The sequence below is a fragment of the Echeneis naucrates genome, chromosome 7 (genome assembly GCF_900963305.1).
Source record: "Echeneis naucrates chromosome 7, fEcheNa1.1, whole genome shotgun sequence".
Lineage (NCBI taxonomy): Eukaryota > Metazoa > Chordata > Actinopteri > Carangiformes > Echeneidae > Echeneis > Echeneis naucrates.
In genome coordinates this window covers 4,002,143-4,019,816 of record NC_042517.1, presented here as the reverse complement: position 1 = coordinate 4,019,816, position 17,674 = coordinate 4,002,143, and the positions used below count along the sequence as shown (strand labels likewise).

The 17,674-nt window shown below is 40.5% G+C and overlaps 3 protein-coding genes across 5 annotated transcripts; 2 read left to right on the top strand and 1 right to left on the bottom strand.

The window, feature by feature from the left end:
- The first annotated feature begins 455 nt into the window (after nucleotides 1-455).
- Nucleotides 456-8,634, top strand: racgap1 (Rac GTPase activating protein 1). Its single transcript, XM_029506900.1, has 17 exons — nucleotides 456-593; nucleotides 1,189-1,294; nucleotides 1,398-1,600; nucleotides 1,708-1,850; nucleotides 2,333-2,402; nucleotides 2,519-2,572; nucleotides 2,678-2,755; nucleotides 2,865-2,982; nucleotides 3,411-3,553; nucleotides 3,722-3,886; nucleotides 3,984-4,079; nucleotides 4,856-5,054; nucleotides 5,452-5,557; nucleotides 5,886-6,018; nucleotides 7,024-7,150; nucleotides 7,258-7,357; nucleotides 7,625-8,634. Exons 2-17 carry the CDS (start codon nucleotides 1,210-1,212, stop codon nucleotides 7,698-7,700), a joined length of 1,896 nt encoding a protein of 631 aa, XP_029362760.1. The 5' UTR covers nucleotides 456-593; nucleotides 1,189-1,209; the 3' UTR covers nucleotides 7,701-8,634.
- Nucleotides 7,852-11,775, bottom strand: LOC115046488 (uncharacterized). Its single transcript, XM_029506905.1, has 5 exons — nucleotides 11,551-11,775; nucleotides 10,248-10,353; nucleotides 9,916-10,022; nucleotides 9,513-9,685; nucleotides 7,852-9,412 (listed from the first exon to the last, which is right to left on the bottom strand). Exons 1-5 carry the CDS (start codon nucleotides 11,705-11,707, stop codon nucleotides 9,134-9,136), a joined length of 822 nt encoding a protein of 273 aa, XP_029362765.1. The 5' UTR covers nucleotides 11,708-11,775; the 3' UTR covers nucleotides 7,852-9,133.
- Nucleotides 11,776-13,593: 1,818 nt separating this feature from the next.
- Nucleotides 13,594-17,139, top strand: bin2a (bridging integrator 2a). 3 transcript variants are annotated; one of them, XM_029506904.1, is made up of 12 exons: nucleotides 13,594-13,679; nucleotides 13,765-13,845; nucleotides 14,040-14,094; nucleotides 14,181-14,275; nucleotides 14,473-14,568; nucleotides 14,753-14,860; nucleotides 14,963-15,048; nucleotides 15,131-15,206; nucleotides 15,285-15,367; nucleotides 15,734-16,325; nucleotides 16,441-16,513; nucleotides 16,627-17,139. In XM_029506904.1, exons 1-11 carry the CDS (start codon nucleotides 13,596-13,598, stop codon nucleotides 16,489-16,491), a joined length of 1,407 nt encoding a protein of 468 aa, XP_029362764.1. In that variant the 5' UTR covers nucleotides 13,594-13,595; the 3' UTR covers nucleotides 16,492-16,513; nucleotides 16,627-17,139. The 3 variants fall into 3 exon arrangements, with proteins under 3 accessions (XP_029362764.1, XP_029362763.1, XP_029362762.1); XM_029506903.1 differs by having other exon boundaries at nucleotides 15,131-15,367; nucleotides 16,632-17,139; XM_029506902.1 differs by having other exon boundaries at nucleotides 15,131-15,367.
- The last annotated feature ends 535 nt before the right edge of the window (nucleotides 17,140-17,674 follow it).

Here is a 17,674-nt window from a genome sequence, read left to right as displayed (position 1 = left end):
GAACGTGACCAATCAATAAATTAGAGAAAGAAAATAGTGGAGAGAATGAATGTCAGATTGAAGTCGTTATTTTTCCAAAACCAAAAAAAAAACAAACAAACAAACAAACAACAAAATTAAACAAAAACCCATTAATTCACTGATATTGACTTTATTTTGAAAGGTAAGACAGGAAGTTTGACTCCTTGTTTCCTATTGTTTTGTATCTTTAAGTTTTTAGTAAACTTACAGCATTATAGTTTTATTCCTCTAACATTCATAGTTTGCCTTCTTGGTGTTTGTTTTTCTGTTTTATTTTGTTTGTTTGTTTTTTTCTGCTGTGTACGGCGACCGTTACGTTAAAGATTTATTTTGAAAAACGCACGTCGGAAGCGATTTCTCTGACGTCACCGACGCCGGCGCAGTGCTTGTCTCTGATTGGCTAGCGGCGAAATTTGAAATACAACGCGCTCGAAGGAAACCGTGTCTGCGGAAGGATGCAGATTGAGAGCAGACAAGCTGGTCGCTAAATAATAAAAGAGAAAAAAAGAAAATACTCATCTGAAAAACAACCGAAAAGATTTTCAACCTCCGGAGTTTCTCCTCTGGGGAAGGTAGGTGACTTTTCATACCGGTAACAAGCGATGAAACAACCGTTAGAGAGCCAACGTCTGACCAGCCGGATATGTTTCAATGGTTTTATTTCCCTAAAACGAACTAAACGGACTTTTTGTGTTTTTATTTGTGGAAAATTAAAAACAGCTACTGGATGTAAGTGAACTGGTGGATTCGGGCGGGTTATTGGATATTTCGTTGCCAATAAGTTAACCTCTTAGACAATATGAGCGGTGGTTTCAGCCATTATAATGACACGTAGGTCCTTAAAATGTCAGCTAACACCAAACAACACGTGTAAAGCAGAAATAAGACAAAGTGATTTTCCAGGGAGGAAAACAACCGTTCTCTCCTTGTTTTGTCCTCATGTATAATCCCACACTGACTGTGAAGTTCAGACCATCTGCTGCAGGGCCAGTTTGGCTTCTTGTCTCTGAATTTAGATCCTTATTATGGGGTTGTTGTCAACACTGATTTTCTGATGGATAAGAACTTTTGAATGTCTTAAACTTTTGCACATTGCTGTTTATTGAACCCCAATCTGCATTATTCTTTGAGTTAAATGTATTTAACTTGTAATGCATCTCTTGGAAGGGTCTTGGGATTTAGGTCATCATGGACACCGCTGTACTGGGTCTCCAGAATTTATATGATATGCTGAGGATGCAAGTTGACGTTCTCAATGAGAACGTTGAACCCAGTGAGTATTTTTATGCCTGCTGATTTACACTCTGACACATTATTTAATGCAAATCCATATACAGGCACGTAGCATTTTACTATCTGCATCGTTGTCCCCACAGACTTCATTCAGATGGCACAAAACTTTGATGACTGTCGTCGGAAGTGGCTGAGGGCAGAGCAAGAACTAGGATCTTGCAAGGAGATTCTCACAAAAACAGAGACAGAGAGGGGAGCCTTGGAGGTCAAACTGAAACATGCCCGCAACCAGGTCGATGTGGAGATCCGGCGCAGGCAAAAGGCTGAGGCTGACTGCGAGAAGTTGGTATGTTGGATCAACTTTCAATCTCTGGTTACTGAGATGTTGTATTTTTAATTTCACTTGTTTCAAGTACTTTCTCATGCTGCAATGATTACATTTCTATAATGCAGGATCGTCAAATTCAGTTGATTCGTGACCTCCTGACCAGTGAAGGATCCTCCAACAGCATCCAGCTTAGTGCAGAGCAGCGATCCGCTCTGGCCTTCCTGAACCAAAACTATCAGGCAGCAGCCAACCTGAATACTAGCCGGAGGTAAGAAACTCACAAATACATTAAGTTTATAGTTCCTAAAATCTCTAGTTCCTGTTTTTGGCAACAAAGAGATTCTGTGTTTCTTTGACCCCGTCATATCTTTTGTGCGTCTTTTGGCTAAGCTGCTGTGTAAACCATATGGTAACAGAGCGTTAGAATATTCATGTTGTTTCACTCCCAGTGGGAGTCCATTTGCACGTGGGAACATCTGACACTTGCGGCTCGGATACAATGCAGCCTTGTAATCACACACTAACTTAAAGGTTGGGGAAGCAATTTTTCTGATCTGTTAACATCACCATCTATTTATCACATGAATGCACTTCCAACACACTTTCAAATCGCTCTTTCAGTCCAGTCTCTTTACAGTTTTTATAGTTGGATTTACAAATAAAACAGTCTTTGGTTGCAGACAAATGCTTTAGGCTTGATGATATAAGCACTGCTGACAGGCTTCACATCTTTTCTGTTCCTTCTGATAGATTGATGACGATAGATGAGTCTGCCTCAATCCTGTCAGATATCAGCTATGACAAAACAGATGATTCTCTAGTGAGTACCTAACTTGTCAGCATCATCTGGGGTTAAAAAAAAACCAAAAAACTTGAATGTGCACAAAAATAACCTAATCTAATTCTGATTCCGACTTTCTGCTTGATGTGTGACAGGATTGGGATTCCTCGAATGTGAGGACGATGCGACTTAAAAAACGAGAAAAAAGGGTACGTTAAATACATGTGGACTTTGTACCTTTTAATGTTTAGTTTTTAGAAGAATTGCTTTAACGTCACTAGAGGTATAAATGTCATCTGCGATTTTGATTTCAGCGCTCCTCAAGAAATCATGTGGATGGTCCTCCAGGTGCCTCCAAAAGGTCTCGATCAGTAGGCAGAACTTCAGAGATGGTAGTAGTTTTTGCTTCAGTCTGGATATCATCACTTAAAAAAAACTACTGAAACCTAGAGTTTAGTTGCATGTGTATATTTTCATGGCTTTCTTTATTGTTTGTTACAGGGAAATGAGGCCCTGGTGACAAAGACAACAGTCACTGTCCCTGTAAATGGAGGACCTGTCGAAGCAGTTTCCACTGTTGAGACGGTTCCTTACTGGACTCGCAGTAGGAGGAGGACTGGTAGGGCATCTATTTTTTAATGGAAAGTGTATCCTTGGGTGCTCCTTCATACATGGCTAATGGTACTCAGCTTAATGTATTAATGTAATTTATCACAGTTCAAAATGTGTAAATTTCTTATCATTCTGTCTTAAATCATTTTAATAATCTCATAATAATTCCATTAAAAGAATACTTCTTTTAAAATCTCTTAGGGAACTCCTCATCCATCAAGTTAATGTACTGTTAATGAGTGTCCAAGACATGTTAGTTAATGGAGAGCGTGCTTGTCCACTTATAATTTGCAAAAATGTTTTCAGTTTTTTTTTTTTTAATGGGTGTCTAACACATGAATACACAGCAGTAGTCATCCCACAGTATATTTTCGGAAAACGGCATGATGTTTATATGGTGTGCACTGGTATTGATTTACTATCTTTCCTGTTCAGCTGCCATGGAATGGGACTCAGAATCTGTCAAATCTGAGGATGTCTTCAAGCAGCCTGCCAACCCTGAGGGAGAGATAAAAACCCAGCCTAGCACTCCGCAGAGCAATGGAGGTGTCCGTCTTCACGAGTTTGTCTCCAAAACGGTAATGCGCCTGGTGTGGGATAATCACAAAGTGAATGAATCTGTCTAGAAATGCCTGTTTTCTTTTACGGTTTAGCTGCACCTTTGCTGATAAGGTTTTCTTAAATCTTATTGACGTTCAATACATACAAAGCTGTGGGCCTGCATTTTTGTTTCTAATGTCTTACAGGTCATTAAGCCTGAGTCCTGCGTGCCCTGCGGAAAGAGGATCAAGTTTGGGAAGATTTCACTGAAGTGCCGTGACTGCAGGGTGGTGTCACACCCTGAGTGTCGTGAGCGTTGCCCTCTGCCGTGCATTCCCAATCTGGGCGCCACCCCTGTCAAAATTGGGGAGGTGTGTGAAGATATTCCTGTGCCGTTTCTGCCTTGATATGTCCACTGGAATATTATCTAAATGCTGACAGTTTGTCTTCTTTCTCATTCATTACCAGGGTGTGCTTGCAGACTACGTGTCTGAGACATCACCCATGATTCCCTCTCTTGTGGTCCACTGTGTCAGTGAGATAGAGCAAAGAGGCCTGCATGAGGTGAGCGGTGTTTTTCTGTCCTAAATAATATGTAAAACTATGAAAGACAGTAAAGCCTGACATCCCAGAAATTATTTTTAATGTCTTCCCCTTAAGCTGAGATGGAGAGCTGTAACTAAGATTTAACAATCTGTTCCTACGAGATTACATTTGGAAGTTTGGCTTTTTTTTTGACTAACGCCAAACGCTTTTACTGTTTGTGCCATCAAGGCTTTACAGATAAATCAATGAGTTAAAAAAAATGTGAAGATTCAGCACTCTTATATTTCTTTATCTTCTTTAAAGTCCATTATTTTGGAGTGCTGTGCCTTTTTTTTTTTTTTTTTTTTTTTTTTTTAATAAAAAAGATGATGTTATTGAACAGACAGACTGCCTCATGTGGAGCTGGCTGTACTCACTTGTTTTGTTTTGTTTTTTTTTCCCCTGCCTCACCCTTCCAGTCTGCCACAACGTCCAAATACGTCTGTTGTTGTCTTTATATAGTTTTCTTTTCAGGCTATTAGCAATTTTAATGACAGAGCTTGCCTATTTTGCATGCAAATTTTCTATCAAAACATCTTGACTGTTGATAGCATACAACATTTTGGTTTAAGAGCAACCCTATCCCACCCCCCACCCCACCCCACCCCATCCCCACCCACCCACCACCACCACTACCACTATTTTCTAGCCAACTGTTATCAAAGAAAACAGTAAGTTAGTTACTGAGTTGGAGCCCAGCAGGGGAAAAAAATGACACATTAATGGTAAATGGTGGTGTTGTATTTCTCTCCCAGGCTGGACTTTACCGTGTATCTGGTGCAGAACGCACAGTGAAGGAGCTGAAGGAGAAGTTCCTCCGCAGCAAAACCGTCCCTGTGCTGAGCAAGGTGGATGATATTCATGCCATCACCGGCCTCCTCAAGGACTTCCTGAGGAACCTCAAGGAGCCTCTTCTCACCTTCCGCCTGAACCGTCCTTTCATGGAGGCAGCTGGTATGTTTGTGAGAAGATGCTAAGATTGTTCATGGCTTCTTTCGAATTAGCAATGAAAGCAAAAAGCACTGCTGCACCAAATGAACTAAATATAGACTGTGGAACGCCATACATACAGATTTGTGTATCTTAATGGAATTCAGAATGTCCTCACCAGACCCATCAAATATAGATTTCACAAGTTGGTTGTAATTTGTATTTTATATTTGTTCTGAGTAGTAATGGAGATGTTGCCTGGAATGAGCAGCAAGACTGATCATTGATCTTTCAGTTTGTTAGTATTTATGGTATTTGTTTGCTGCTCCAGTCAAATGCGTTTTCTAGCAGATTGTTATTGAATTCACACAAACCCATTTCTGTGTCTGCTGACAAAATTGTTTTCTTTGTTGTCCCTCAGAGGTTTCAGATGATGACAACAGCATTGCTCTGATGTACCAAACCATTAGTGACCTGCCGCAGCCCAACAGAGACACTCTGGCTTTCTTAGTGCTTCACCTTCAGAGGTTGGCAGCTGCTCTCCTCAAAATAACATACTAAAACACCTGAAAGAGCTATCTTGTCCCTGTGCAGCTGATAAATAGCACTACAATTTAATGCCTTGCATGTTCCTGCTAGAGTCTCTGTAAATGACCTGAATTTTGCCGAATCCTCTAAATTTAATGAGTTAAAATTGCTTTTGGCTAAAATGTGCTCAGAAACAGCTCGGCCTGATCTATTTTCAGACCAAGCAACTTTTTGTTTTTACTGAAATTAAGTTAGTTCATGACAGAATGATGCTATTTGATGTCCTCACGTCAGGTTGACATAATCACATCTAATAAAATCTTTCAGAGTTGCTGACAGTTTGGACACCAAGATGAACATTGGGAACCTGGCTCGAGTGTTTGGTCCAACTATTGTTGGCCATGCAGTTCTCAACCCAGAACCTATGACAATCCTACAGGACACCAAACGGCAGCCTAAGGTAGGCCTCTTGTTTTTTATAATATAGTCCTTCAGATGGTTACTGTGGCAACAGCGTGTTGGAGGGATGAGTGCCACAGGTCTACAAATTCTCCAGGCCTTTTTGTTTGTTGAGCAGGTAATTTGTTAGAAATTCAGTTTAAGAGAAATTGGTGTGTATTTTCAATGCAGCAAAGAGAAGATATTGATTTTGAGGGGCCCATAATGAGGTTTTTTATCTTTATTTATTTATTTATATATATATGGGACATATCAACAACAGAAACAAATAGAGATCCACAGATTGTAAATGGATGGCGTGACTTCAGATGGAATATTGCAGACTACAAATGTAAAAGTTAAAATAGTGAAGAGTCTAGGTGTCATCTTCCACAGTACATTGTCATTCAAAGCCCACATCAATAATCACATAACTAGCATATTTACATTTCCGTAATATTAATCGCCTCCACCCGTCCGTCACATCCACCAGTACTGCCATCCTTGTTCACTCCCTGATTACCTCCTGAATCAAGTACTGCCCTTCCCTTCTCTCTGCTGTCCCTCTGAAGTCTCTTCATAAACTTGAACTGGTCCACAATCCTTCCACTCGCATCATCACCAGAAAATTCTATCTTCTATCACTCCTGTTCTTCAGTGGATTCCCTGGCTGCCACTCAAATACCGTATTGATTACAAGATGCTGCTCACCATCACAAGTCATAATGTCAAGATGAAGTTACAAAAACATTTTAAAGATTATTTTATGAGCAATAATTGTGTCACAAAAGGTTGTCAGAAAATGCTTATTAGTTTTGTTGGCCTGTCAATTAGAGGTTCCCTATTATCTCTTCACTATATGATATTACCCTCTGTTAAAATCATCAGAACACCGTACTGTGGGGTTTTAATAACTAGCCTCCGTCTTGCTCCAGGCATCTTTGTAACTTGCATTGCTTTACTTGACTGGGATGAGGCAACACACTGAAATATCTCCATCTGGTTTTCACTACCCCGATCTGCTCAGGTTGTGGAGCGTCTCTTGGCTCTTCCGGTGGATTACTGGGGACAGTTTGTGATGGCAGAAAACGAGCGGCCAAACTTGGACCCTCTGATCATCGAGAACGCGAACTGCTATGCCACCCCTGAGAGAGGTGCGGGCACTGGCGTTTAACTTTTGTGTTGTTCTGCGGTTCTTGTGTGCTTGTAGACCCAGGTGTTGACTGGCTGACCTTTCATTGCCATGTTTGTTCTGTCGCAGTGAGCATACTGGGGCCCTTGACTACTCCAGAGCACCAGCTCAATAAAACCCCCTCCTCCAGCTCCTTGTCTCAGCGTATGAAGTCCACTCTGACACCCAGGTAAACAAAAAGCACACACCCCAAGTGCCCTGTTTAAACATCGTCCATACAACCAGCTAATGATTCAATGGCTTTAGAGGGACTATTTTAAATATTTTGTAAAACTATAAGACTCTTTTTTTTTTTTTTAAGAGAGAAGCTCAATTACTTGGGCATATTTCATATAAATTAATCTACCATGTAATATCTCATTATCCTTCACTCACACTGTTTTATTGACCATGACTCCTAATTTCTTTGCATGCTGTGTGCACATCCTCTGTGCAGATTTGGGAGCAAGAGCAAGTCAGCCGTCGGATTCTCTCGCCAAGGGAAATTCTTTGCATCTCCTCTCCTGAAATAATCCAAAGCTACAAGAAACCTTTATTCATAATAAGACATAGTACACAACACAAAAGAAGGTACATCTTTTATGATAGTAACAAATAGTTAACTATTAGACTTCCTCTCAATACTTATGATTGTTTAAGTGTTTCACAAGGGTAAGAGTTTTATTTTAATGATTTTATGTCTCAAAAAGGATTTTTTTTTTTTTAACCAAATAGTAGTTTTGTTTTTTTTTTTTTTCCTGTCTATGCACGTGTGACTTGAGAGGATGTTCTTGCTAAATGTTTAAAATGACATTCTCATTTCCAATCCTAACACATGGGAATGTGCTGTGTATTCGCTGTGTTTAAGAAGTGTGAAATATTTTCATAGATAGAAAATAAGTACTGTATACTGTTGGAAAAAACAAATCATTTAATTTGACAGTTTTTCAACTCATGTGTCACTCAGAAGTTGATGAACTCATTTATAGGCATTTCCATCTAGGTTGTGCATCAATGTAATGCCCACTTGTGCTTATCTTTTTAGTTGTGATGTTTGTGTTTGATTACTACACAGTTTTGATTGTCTTCATTCTCTGGCAAATTGTCCTATGAATGTTTAGATTCCCGCATGCCCTCCAATGTTTGATGTATTAACTACAAATAGTAGGTATTCATCCTAGGTCTTCATCCGTGAGCTTGACCAGGTGTGATAATATCTGTGATCATCAGACACGGGAGTTTTTATTTTTTAGATTTGATGGTGTATCATGCTCCGCCAAGCACACAGTTCACCTACTGATGTCACTTGATGTAATCTGTCAAGATTATTTGTCTTCAGTCTTTGAAGCTCTGTATAATGTTTGTATTTCTGGGAAGCAAAAGGCAATTACGTACTAAGACTAGCCAGTTCACTTACAGTGGCATTATTAGATTAACTATTTGTACACGTTTTATACACAAATACATTTCTAACGTTTTAAACAAATGTCTCTTGTCGTATCTGTTTAAGCTCAGTGAAATCTTAACGTCCTGAGTGTGAGGGAGAAGGGTAACAAATGAGGCACCACTGTGACCTCAGCGTGGGAGCTGGTTGCAACAGGAAAAACTACAGAAGAAGTACAATATGAAAGGAAAACACACTTCCTTTTAAATTCCTTTAGTGAAAGTTTAACTTTGACCGGTTTCAAAATAAATGTCTCAAATTAAGGCTTGTTCACACCTCGGCTTATATTTTTACCTGATTTTGATATTTATTAGATATAATTTATACATTTACAAATGCATCTGTTTGGTTCTCAATGAAAACAAAGATATCTTAGAAATAACTTTGGTTTAATTACTAACTTATAACAAATTTGACAGTAAAAGTAAACTACACATTAAACTGGAAATATTCTGAGATTTGTTGAGACCATTTAATGACCTGAGTGCAGCACTGCTGTGTGTGAGGAATAGTTGTGAAACATCAGAATTTAGGCCATGGCCAGAGAAGAGGAGTGTTCTTGATGTAGCTCTGAAAACCTGGATCAGAGCCCCACTTCTTCATGGCCTGCTTCTCCAGGATGGGGATGCCGCTGACGTAACGGAGCAGGAACCAGACGAAGAGCGGCGACGCCACGCTCAGATACTGGGGACCCTGCATCACAGACGAGGCCGACAGCCACAGTCCCGACCACTGCAGGATCTCTCCGAAGTAGTTAGGATGTCTGCTGTAGGCCCAGAGTCCACTCTGGATGAACTTGCCCTGGAGGCACCGCAGTAAATTGGGCAGCAGAGTTGTTACTTTCAGGGGAGGAGGCGTTAATGCAGTTTGGGTTTGCACAACATGGGGTGTGTTAACTTACAGCATTATCTGGGTCACGCTTGAAAAACCATTTCTGCTGGTCAGCAATAGCCTCGGTAGCAAAGCCAAGGCCCCACAGAGTCCAGCCAATGTAGTCCCTCGTTCCCAGAGGCACATCTCGCTTCTCACTGTTCAGCATGAGGGTGGGCAGGAGGGTCATAAATACCCACAGGGCTAAGAGACACAGGAAGGCATAAATCATCTTCAAACGGCCTAACCTTAATATTCCCACGCAATAAATGGATATAACTTAATGTGACCAACAGCTCTTGTGGAGAAGAAAATGCATATAGAGAGCTGGAAACTAGACAGTGATATATACAAGGTAACCCTCCCTTCTGGTGGTTAAGTTGGTGAAGGACTAACGTAATAAGAAGAAGGTGTTTAATATCACTTTTAACTACCTTGAACCGTCCAATATACGAAGAAAGTTCCTGGGCTGTCCCTGACACTGTTGAATCTGCGATCATGACCGTCCTTCAAGATTCGCATGAAGAGAAATGTACCCAGCCTGCAGAAAGAACATGGTTAACATACTCTCACATTAACCAGGGAATTATTCATTAACCCGACTAAATGTTCTCATTCATTAGTCTCTGCTCCGACCTTGCCAAGGACCCTCAGTGACTGGCCCCAAACTAAACCCTGTGGGGGTTTTCACCTCTGCCGCAGTTTTATTGAACCGTGGAGGGCTGTCACTTCTTATAATGCCGGGGGTCAATACTGCCTTGCCTACCTGAGTCCCCAAGCTGTCACAAACCCAGTCTGCAACTTCTGACGTGCGTGACTCGCTCCTCCCCAGATACGACTCAGGTGAGCAAGGAGTATAAATGTGCCAGATCCTGCAAGAAAAAAAAAAAGAAAAAAAAAAGAGAGAGACAAGCTGCAGAGTCAGGCTGGCTGGGACATGGACAGTGCAGACAGCTCTTCTTGTTGCAGATTAAGGCGTGTTCAATAAATATTTTACCCAGGATACTGCAGACAATTGGTTCCAAAGTTCAAGGGTAAGAATAACCGGGAGCACAGAGAGCCGTGGAGAACCAGAGGAGGACAAGCATAAGAAGTGTCAAGGTGATTCATTTGTGAAGTTAAAGAGAAATCAGTCACGGGTGTCCATAGGTAAGCTGTGCTGTTCTACGTGTAACAGGTGATTTGTTGATTGACTGCATTTAAATTTAGTGAATTGATAGAATTCATCTGGAAATCTGTAACTTCCTCATTGGATGTATCCAAGTTGTCGAGTCTGACTATGAAATAATTAAAACCCACGGGAAAGTGGGAACACAAGGCCTGCCCCTAAGGATTATTTTTATTTTCAATCAATCTGCTCAAAGAACTGATTAAATGTGTAAGATTGCTGCATGACGACAAGTTTCCTACAGCCTAAGGTGGCACCTTTCCATTTTTATGTCCGCCACATACACCAAAATCCAAAGTTACCAAGTTTACTGTCACAAGTGACAAAAAAAGGGGGCATAATGTCAATTTAGGTGCTTCAAAATGACAGAGATGATTATCAAAAGTTTTATGTAGGTTGTCAATCACACAGATCAAAACTGGATCTTACAGTAATTTTCTTCCGCTACCAAAAAAACTTAATTAAATTAAATTTAAATTAAGATTAATTAAATTACTTACAACACGAATTTCCCAGTAACCAGTTTATCAGTTTGGTTACTGGTAGTGAGACAAGTAATTTTCACTTGAGGTGTGGGGGCCACAAAGACGGCCCCTGCTGACAGACTCCTGAGGGGAAGCTGATTGGATCTATATTGCTGCTGTTCAGCTGAAGGAGGAGCTCTGGAGCTGTTTCACAACAAAGCTGCTTTAGATAACACGCGTTTTGTAACGATGATCCTTCCACATTTTAAAGGCAACTCAAAGTTTAACCATTCCAAAGGTAATCCTGCCCTCAGAGCCGATCTGAGGTCAGCTCGTTATTTCTGCACCAACATGAAGAAAAAAAAGGGGGAAAGAACACAAGTTTTTTTTTTTGTTTTTTTTGTTTTTTTTTTTGTTGTTTTTTTTTTGTACATTACCTGCTAAGTCGTAGAACTTCTCGGTCCTGAGGGCTGCAGCCACGGCCCAGCCGGCCCACTGGATGCCCAGGTCAGTGACGGCACATTTCACCAGAGTGCTCCCCATGATCAGGTCCTGCAGCCCGGCCAGCACAGCCGCTATCTGTCGGTCTGTCATCGGACCGCTCCTTCACCCACACACCCAGAACCAGTCCGGGTAAAGTTCACCGCTGCCATACTGCCACAGGGCGTGGCCTGGCCGCGGGGAACTCTGGGTACTGTAGTCATTAGAGTCAGAGTACGTTTCCTTCAGTGCTTTACTCCAGTCCAGGTTGGAGTTTAGTCCAGTTCATACTGAGCACACACAGAACACACAATGAACACACAATGAACACACAATGAACACACTCTGAACACATTCTGAACACACAATGAACACACAATGAACACACATTGAACACACTCTGAACACATTCTGAACACACAATGAACACACTCTGAACACATTCTGAACACACAATGAACACACAATGAACACACATTGAACACACTCTGAACACATTCTGAACACACAATGAACACACATTGAACACACTCTGAACACATTCTGAGCACATTCTGAGCACATACTGAGCACACACAGAACACACAATGATCACACAATGAACACACTCTGAACACACACTGAACACACACAGAACACACACTGAACACACAATGAACACACTCTGAACACATACTGAGCACACACTGAACACACACTGAACACATTCTGAACACACACTGAACACACACTGAACACATTCTGAACACATTCTGAATACATTCTGAACACACAATGAACACATTCTGAACACACACTGAACACACACTGAACACACACTGAACACACATTGTTAACACATTCTGAACACACACTGAACACACACTGAGCACACACTGAACACACACTGAACACATTCTGAACACACACTGAACACACACTGAACACATTGTTAACACATTGTGAACACATTATGAACACACACTGAACACACTCTGACTCACATTCTGATCCTTTAACTAAATGAAACAGCACCAGAATGGAAATTAGGCCCCTCCACCAATAACAGAAGAGAATAGGTACATTTTGGATTTCTTGTGCGATGACCTTTTTAAACATAAAAAAAAATTAACAGATAACACACAAAAGTGACTTATTTTTTATAAGGTTTACTTACCAAACAAAAACAAAAAAAAAAAAAAGCTGGTAAACACAATATATACATTATGAGATATATTTATCAATTTCCTGCTTTAAGAATGTCGCTGTAGTTCAATTTTTTTAAGAATGGAATAATGGAACATGCTAAATGCAAGAAAATATCACCTATATAATGATAAAAACTTTAAAATGACCAAATACAGTAAATCTACATGGATACACACATATTTTATGTAACATATAATCTAATAATGGTACAAAATTGTATTTGTGCAATATATGATGTGACATACACACTGTACAGTTATATTAGAGTGAAACATCTATGATGAAATTGGTAGGAGCACCATGGTACAGTGCAGAGCAACAACAATAAAAATATAGGTGGTATTATAGCGAAAACACATATAAAGAGGTTTCTTCCTCTTAAAGGAAGTTTATCCTTGCTCATGGGGGGATCTGCTGGGTCTCTTTAAATCATTTTATGAAGAGTTTGGTCTTGACCTGCTCTATATGTAAAGTGTCTTGATGTAACTGTTGTGATTTGGTGCTATACAAATAAATCTGATTTGATTTGATAACACCATCATATGATAAACAGGGCAATGTATTCCACTGTAACGTTGTGGGAAATGTCTGTTAAGACTACTTATGTCGCTTCTCCCATAAAAATGATTATTATGGTGATATATAAACAAATGCAAGGTGTTTACTGCTTTCATTGTGCGGCATTTAAAGACGAATGAATGTGTTTTTGTCCTCGTACAATAGTCTCTGTGGACGAATCATAAAGCTCGTGAAATCATCACGTGTCTCCTCTGTTTCCCCTCATCACCAGGAATTAACACAAAAAGGGCAAAACATGACAGACAGCACCAGTCCAAGAGGCAATTCTGGTGACTTTACAAAAAAAGTCCAAAGACAGCTGAGCAGGGGCAAAGAGAAGGTAAAAGTCTGCAGGATTTAGTTTCTCATAAAACAAGAGAGAGACGATAATATCCCTTAATTGCTGGTGTGTTCTCTCTCTGCAGGTACTGCAAAAGCTGGGAAAGACTGTGGAGACAAGAGACGACCAATTTGAACATTTTCAACAGCAGTTCAGTGACCAGCAGGTAATCACTCTGCGGCTTAATGGAAAAATAAGATGTGTGGACTGTTGTACTTTTATTAATATGGCGGCTAAAGACGAGGTTTGATTTTTTCTGTTCAAAATAAATTGATTATTGACTTTTTCAATGACAAACACACCTAATAAAAAATAATAGATCTAAATGTACACTGATGCAAAACTCTTCTCCATTTGCAGACTGATGGGAACCGCATATACAAAGACTTGAGGAACTACATTAACGCAGTCAGAGGTGTAACATGTTTTTATGATTATTATTGTTGCTGCAGACCTGTAGATCACCTTCAGTTCACTGAACAACAGCTCTGCTTCTCACAGACATGCGTGAAGCATCAAGGCGCCTTTCCCAGTCACTGTTTGATGTGTATGAGAACGACTGGGCCGCAGAGGAAGACCTGGGAGCCATCGTGGAGGTCAGAGATAGTATAATCACCGCCATAACAATGTAAAATCTCCTTTTGCAAGCTCCGCCAAAGCACAGTTTTGTTATACAAGCCCAAAAGCAAGCGAGTGAGCAAGATTTATGCACCACCAGGGGACCGCCCGCCCTTTTCTCCCTCTTCTCCTCATACATAATTAATGCAATATTTATGCTGTGCCTTTTAATAAGGGGGAGGATCTCCTGTGGAATGACTACGAGGTGAAGCTATTAGACCAGGCCGTACGCACCATGGAGTCCTATGTGTGCCAATTCCCAGATGTCAGGGTAAGGCAAGAGGAAGTGCTCAAGCAAACATAACATGAATACACAGACAGATGAAAGTGCTGTGAGCAAACACACAAAAACCAACAAATACGCACAGGTAGTTTACACACGCACACACGCACACACACACACACACACACACACACACACACAGATAATATATCTGGATTATTTCCATCTGCAGGAAAAGATTGCAAAGAGGGGAAGAAAATTGGTGGACTATGACTCTTCTCGTCACCACCTGGAGGCACTGCAGACCGCGAAGAAGAGGGATGACATCAAGATAAACAAGGTCAGTGAAAATCACACACAAGTCTTCTTTCTGCTGTGTGCTTCAGTGTTTGAGATGAAAAAAGATGGAAAATCTGCGCTCAGTCAGTTTTTCACTCTGCAGGCAAATGAAGAGGTGAATTATGCCAAAAGTGTCTATGAAGGGATCAACAATGAGCTAAAACAAGAGCTGCCAACGCTTTATGACAGGTCTGGGAGAATATTTCTGTTGACATATGATTAACTGTGAATTTACTGGCTTTTTGAAGTGTTATTGTTTTGTCTCTCTTAGCCGCATTGGATGCTATGTGACTGTTTTCTCAGCCATATCAAGTTTACGGGACACCTTCTACAAGGAGATGTGCACGGTATGTTTTGATGCAGCTACATTTGCTGTATTTATTGTTACACAAGTTTATTTTGACCGTCATGGGTTTTTCTTTCAGCTCAATGTCGATTTACATAATGTGATAAAGGAGCTGCAGGCTCAGCATCCAGACAAAGCCTTTTCTGTGAGGGGACTGCAGCCGTGAGTTCCTCTTTTGATTTCGTTTCAGAGCTTATGGGAATGTTCCCTGAGACAAAATGATACCATCTACTCGTGACCAAGTCTTAAATGTACTACTGCTCTTACTAATTGTAGTCTGAACTCAGCTGACAAATTTAATGTCAATAATACAGATATTATGTGACCAAGCAGTTGTGGTATTGACTCAAAATTCCAAAATGTACATATTGACAGTATCTTTTTTGCTTTTGAAGCCTCAATGCTACAATTGCTCTCTGCTGAGCTTTTATTTTGAATGGCTCATTGTATCTCTACTTGATAACAGGAGGTAAAAATCCAAACTGTGTCTTTGCTTTCCTTCTGATATAATCCTGCTCATTGTTGCAGTTACGGTTCCCTGAGAAGACGAACTCTGCTGTCCCCCAAGGCCTGGAAAACCAGTTTTTCTGAGTTTCACAGGAGCTACAATCCTAAAGTTGGCCAGAGGTTTAGTTTCAGGTCCCCGGACAAGCCTCGCCGTGGCACTCTGTCCAGAGAGAGCAGCACCCGTTCAGTCTCACAACAACTCCAAACCCCAGAAAGCCCCAACTACGAGTCCAGGGACCTGGATGCTGAATCAAGACACAGTGAGATCAACAGCTCTCCTGCGCAGGAGGAGCTGAAGTCAGGAGAAGACAGCAGTCAGGTGGAAGAGGAGAAGGCCGTGAAGGACAAAGAAGAGCCTGACCTGAAGCCTCCTGCAGGATCTGATGAAAATGGTGACGACGTGAACATTTTGAGAAGTGATAGCAGCTCTGAGCTGAACAACTCCTGTGATTCAGAGAGTTTGGAGCTGAAGCTGTCGGCTTTAGACAACAGCCCACTGCACATTGAAGAGAGAGAAGACAGCCCGGTCACCTTCGACACTCCCAAAGCAAACAGACTGGAGAACGGGGAGCTTTCTGGGTTTAGCTCCAAAGACCTCAGCATTCCTCACAAGGTTAGCTGTCTGATCAGCAGCCAGAGCTGCAGGCCTCTCGTGTGCGTTTGGCTTTGTTTTATACTGCAAATCTCCTGTCACACAACTTTTGCCTTCTTCTTTTTGACACATCTAGAATGCAAGAGAAGAAAAGCCGTCCCTGGACTCCAAAAGCACAGTCGTTTAGAGTTTTCACACTTTGACACAAGGTTTGTCAGTTTTTCATGTCAACGGCATTTCTCATGTTCTTGTTCTGTGTCTTTTTGTGCCCAGTGTTGCGCCATTAAACTGAATTTTGTTTTCTTAAATCTGTGTTTGCCAGAACAGAAGAGACTGAAGTCAACAGCTGCACAAGAAAAAAAAAAAAGTGGGGACAGCTGCACTGAAACCTTCAACCAGTGTCATGAATGATGTTAGTTTTCTTATTTATCTTTTATTGAAATCAAATGTAAATACAGAATGCAATGTCTTTGGGTTAAACCTTTAATATTTTTTGTAAAAGCCTTGTTTCATTTTAATTATCATTTCAAAAACACACAGAAAATGAATAGAAAATTTATCAACTGACTACAAACTAAACAGGTGTTTCAGTGACTTTCTGGTATTTTTCTTTTCCTTATTAGAACTTAAGTTTTACTAAGTATTTTTCTATCCAGTTTTGATGGCAGGGATTCAGCAGGGATTAATTTTTAAACCCAATTTTAGTGTCAATTTTATGTGAGATCCTTTCTACTCAAAAAATCTATTTGTTTGCTTAGTTACACAGTGAAGACAAATCTGTATCATATGTCTTTTTGCTGTTTATTTTATTTTACACATTTAATATGTTCCTCTAAAGCCTTAAAATATGCAAAAACTTATTATGAAATGTGGAGATCAAAAGAATAAAATGTATTTGATTAAAGCCTCTCAATAGCTGCATTTGCTTCTCTGTAAATGGAATATATTAGTCATTATGGGAACAAGATGCTGGATATGTGCTTTCTAAAACACGCTGTGGTCGATTGACCATAATGTCGTACTTCTTGAATTCCAACAAAAAATCTTTTCGTCAGAAACTTACATGTAGAAACCATTACTTGCTGACTCGTGAGACTTCATAGCTGGCGGTGTAAAACAATCTTTTATGCTTATTAAGATCTGAACTCGACAGACTCCTCTGATGTGACCTATGCACTATCTGTCTCACATCTGTCAAATTGTCAGCTTGAGAGACAACGTGTTTGCATAAGAAAGAAGATACTTCGGAAATGAATGAGGCTGAAATATAAACTGAGCAGAGGAGGTGACGGTCCAGGGGCTCCTGACCGGAAATTAGCTTTTAAAGGTCCCATGTAGGATGAAGTGAGATTTTCTGTATAAATAAATAC